This window comes from Saccostrea cucullata, unplaced genomic scaffold (assembly GCF_032062105.1).
Source record: "Saccostrea cucullata isolate Sc308-1 unplaced genomic scaffold, CSIRO_AGI_Scuc_v1 ctg14521, whole genome shotgun sequence".
NCBI lineage: Eukaryota > Metazoa > Mollusca > Bivalvia > Ostreida > Ostreidae > Saccostrea > Saccostrea cuccullata.
Window position 1 is genome coordinate 10,130 of NW_026919434.1, and position 3,964 is coordinate 14,093.

Consider the following 3,964-nt stretch of genomic DNA (forward strand, 5'->3'; position numbering starts at 1 on the left):
AAACCAAAGGGAGTATCTTGTGAAGTAACCAAGTTATACCCTGCGCAGAAATGTGTTTATTGCAATAGTGTTAATCAAACGATAGACAAATGTAGAAAGATTATAGAACTAAATAGGGATAATAGAATTGTGTACCTTAGAAGAAAAGGACTGTGTTTTGGATGCTTAAAGCAAGGACACCTTAGTAGTCAGTGTAGGAAAAGGCTTAAGTGTACAGAGTGTTCGCGACAACATCCAACTATCCTCCATAATGAGAATCAAAGACTCAAGAACAATCAATTAGCTGAAGAGGCGTCTGTGTGTGGGAAACAGCTTGAAGCAGTGATTTAGAAAAGATGACTCCAAGCCAAGTGTTAAAGCAATTTCTCCTGGATGTCATGAAGAAACTGAGGATATATCATGTGCAATGGCCATCATACCTGTACGTGTAAAACTCAAGAACAAACCTTACACCGTGGAGACGTACGCATTTTTCGACTCTGGTATTAGCGTATCATTTTGCACGGAGGATATCATGTACCAGTTTGGAGCACATGGTAAAAAGACACAGATTACTATCAGTACTATGGGAGACACTCAGAAATTAAATACTTATGTGATGAATGGATTACAAGTATCAGGACTCACCGCAGAACACTATTGATCTCCCTAAGTTATACACACAAAAAAAACAAATGCCGGTTTCAAATCAAGAGATCCCAACAAAAGAAGAAATTAGAAAGTGGTCTCACTTGCAGTCAATTCCGTTTCCAGAGGTCGATGCAAACATTGGGATTCTGATCGGCAATAACGTTCCAGATGCGTACACACCATTTGAGCTGGCAGTAGGACCAAGAGGTTCACCCCATGCAACTAGAACCAGACTAGGCTGGATTCCTTGGAATATAATAAGAAACAGAACAACCTTTGATGTGAATCATGTGTGTATTCAAAATGATTGAACACAGCTTGATCATATTTTCAAACAAATAATGAAATTTGACTTTCCAGAGGCTGAGCTGATGGTGGATGATAAGAAGGAATACTCACTGGAGGACAAAAACTTTTTACAGCAAGTAGAGAATTCAATTCAGTTTGAAAATGGCCACTATCATATTGGACTTCCATTCCGCAGAAAGGATGTTGTGTTACCAAACAATTCTGCACAGTGTTTGAAGAGGCTAGAAGGACTAAAATGTAAATTTATGAAGAATCCTCAATTTAAGGATCACTATGTAGAGTTCATGGACAAAATATTGTAAAGAGGCTACGCAGAACCGGTTCCAGAAGATGAACTAAATGAAGAAGATGGGGGAATTTGGTTCTTACCTCATCACGGAATTTATCATCCAAAAAAGACAAATAAAATTAGAGTGGTATTTGACTGTTCCGCGAAATTCATGGGAGTGTCTTTGAACAATCAGTTACTACAAGGACCAAACTTGGCAAATAATCTCCTGGGCGTATTGATGCGATTCCGACAAGAAGAGATTGCAATATTGGGCGACATCGAATCCATGTTCTACCAAGTGAAAGTGCCAGAAAAGGACCGAAATTTCCTACGTTTTTACTGGTGGAAGGACGGAGTTATAGATCAAAAACCGTTACAGTATAGGATGACTGTTCATTTATTTGGAGCAACTTCATCACCGAGTTGTTGTAATTATGCCTTACAGATAACTGCAGAGAAGCACAAAGAACAGTTTGCCCCCATAGTAACAGATACTGTGAAAAGAAATATGTATGTGGATGATTGTTTGACTTCTGTTGTTGCAGAGGAAACTGCTGTATCTTTGATTAAGGATGTCTCAGCTTTGTGCAAGATGGGTGGATTTTATTTGACCAAATTCATCAGCAATAGTGAAAAAGTCCTAGAATCTGTGCCAGAAATAGACAGAGTTCAGGAAGTTGAAAAGTGGAACTTAAGTGATGAAAGTTTAGTAGAGCGTGTTTTAGGTGTATATTGGTTCATAAAAAAGGATGTACTTGGATTTCAGTTGAACAATAACAACCAACCAGTAACTAGGCGTGGCATTTTAAGTGTCGTTAGTTCCGTCTATGATCCCCTTTGGATTGTTTCTCCCTTTATTTTGACAGCCAAATCCATATTACAGAACTTGTGTAAAAGGGGGATAAGCTGGGATGAAGAAATTCCTGCTAAGGAGCTAGTGAAATGGAATAGTTGGCTACAGCAATTGCCAGATTTAGAGAAAATAAACGTCTCAAGATGCTATAAGTCAGCGAATTTTAAGAACATTGTCAACTGTCAACTTCATTGTTTTGCTGATCCAAGTGAGATTGGGTACGGAGCAGTGTTTTACCTCAGACTTTTGAATGAAGATGGACATGTTCACTGTGCATTTGTATTAGGAAAATCAAGAGTTGTGCCCCTGAAATCTGTGAGTGTACCCAGATTAGAACTGACAGCGGCTACAAGTGCAGTGAAACTTTGTCAAATGATAATGAAAGAACTGGACTACCTTGTTTAGCAAGTATTTTATTGGACTGATAGCATGACAGTTATTCGGTACATATCCAACAAAATGACACGTTTCTATACCTTTATAGCAAACCGTCTAGCGATAATTCATGAAGCAACTGAAGTGGAACAGTGGCGTTATGTAGACACACAAAAAAAATCCAGCTGATCTGGCATCAAGAGGAATGAACATGGAAAAGTTTTTGAAAACTCACCAATGGCTACAAGGACCAGACTTCTTATGGAATGATGAAGATGAGTGGCCAAAGTGTTGTGAAAACTTGAACATTCCAATTGATGACCCAGAAGTAAGAAGACCTGTGAATGTTTGTACAAATGAGACAACTCAACGTGAAGGAGTTGAATGCTTAATTCAGTACTGTTCAGACTGGTTCAAATTAATCAAGATGACTGCATGGCTAATCGTCGAAAAGGAATACTTAAAATCTGCAGTGAAAGCTGAACAAGAAGAGCCCAAAGAGGACAGGACAAAGGAACGCAAAAAAGAAGTCAAGAAAAAATTACAACTGACAATTTCAAAGAGGACTGAAGCAGAAAAGGCTCTAATGTATTAGGTGCAGCAGAAACATTTCAGCGAGGAAATTGAAGCCTTGAAAAATAGGACCGATTCTGGAAAACAGAAAAGCATAGGATAATAATCCTGCCAAAAAATTCTCCAGTGTCTAGTCTCATCATTAAAGACGCTCATCAAACCATTGGACACTTGGGAAAAAAACTCGATCGTAAGTGTTTTAAGACAGATATATTGGATTATTGGTGCAAGTGTGATGATTAAAAGTTTGGTATCCAGATGTGTGATATGCAAGAAACACAGAGGTGTTTGTGAAAAACAAAAGATGGCAGATCTTCCAGAAGAAAAACTTAAGGCAGATGACCCCCCCTTTACCAGGCTTGGAATGGATTTCTTTGGACCCTTTGAAGGTAGAAGTACACTGAAGCGTTACGGTGTGATTTTCACATATTTAGTTACAAGATCAATACATCTTGAATTGCCTTTTTCTCTGAACACAGATTCATGCATAAATGCCATTAGAAGATTTATAGCAAGAAGAGGAATACCAGCATTCATTCGTTCAGATAATGGCACGAATCTCGTTGGTGCTGCTAAGAAAATGTCAGAGGAAATACAGAGATGGAACTTGCATCAGATACATGAATTTATGCTTCAGAAGAAAATCCAATGGGAGTTCAATCCGCCAGCTGCTTCACATTTTGGAGGTGTATGGGAAGGACTCATAAGATCTGTTAGAAAAGTTTTGTATTCAGTGATGTGTGAACAAAATATTCGCATTAGTGATGAAGGACTTTCTACACTCTTTTGTGAAGTTGAAGCAATTCTAAATGGAAGGCCAATTGCAGAAATGTCAGAGGATGTACGCGATGTGGATGCGCTAACACCAAATCATTTGCTACTTTTGCGACCTGGTGAGAGATTTCCCCCTGGACTTTTTGATAAAAAGGACAATTATGTGAGACGACGATGGC

At 38.6% G+C, this 3,964-nt stretch overlaps 2 protein-coding genes across 2 annotated transcripts; both read left to right on the forward strand.

Annotated features, from left to right (window-relative positions):
• The first annotated feature begins 1,379 nt into the window (after positions 1-1,379).
• LOC134231525 (uncharacterized) lies at positions 1,380-2,468 on the forward strand. Its single transcript, XM_062713480.1, has one exon. It carries the CDS (start codon positions 1,380-1,382, stop codon positions 2,466-2,468), a length of 1,089 nt encoding a protein of 362 aa, XP_062569464.1.
• A 181-nt stretch (positions 2,469-2,649) lies between these two features.
• LOC134231531 (uncharacterized) lies at positions 2,650-3,033 on the forward strand. The gene has a single exon (XM_062713495.1). It carries the CDS (start codon positions 2,650-2,652, stop codon positions 3,031-3,033), a length of 384 nt encoding a protein of 127 aa, XP_062569479.1.
• Positions 3,034-3,964: the final 931 nt, after the last annotated feature.

Coding starts and splice junctions, on each gene's coding strand:
- LOC134231531 (XM_062713495.1), top strand. CDS start 2,650: ATGGAAAAGTTTTTGAAAACTCACCAATGGCTACAAGGACCAGACTTC.
- LOC134231525 (XM_062713480.1), top strand. CDS start 1,380: ATGGGAGTGTCTTTGAACAATCAGTTACTACAAGGACCAAACTTGGCA.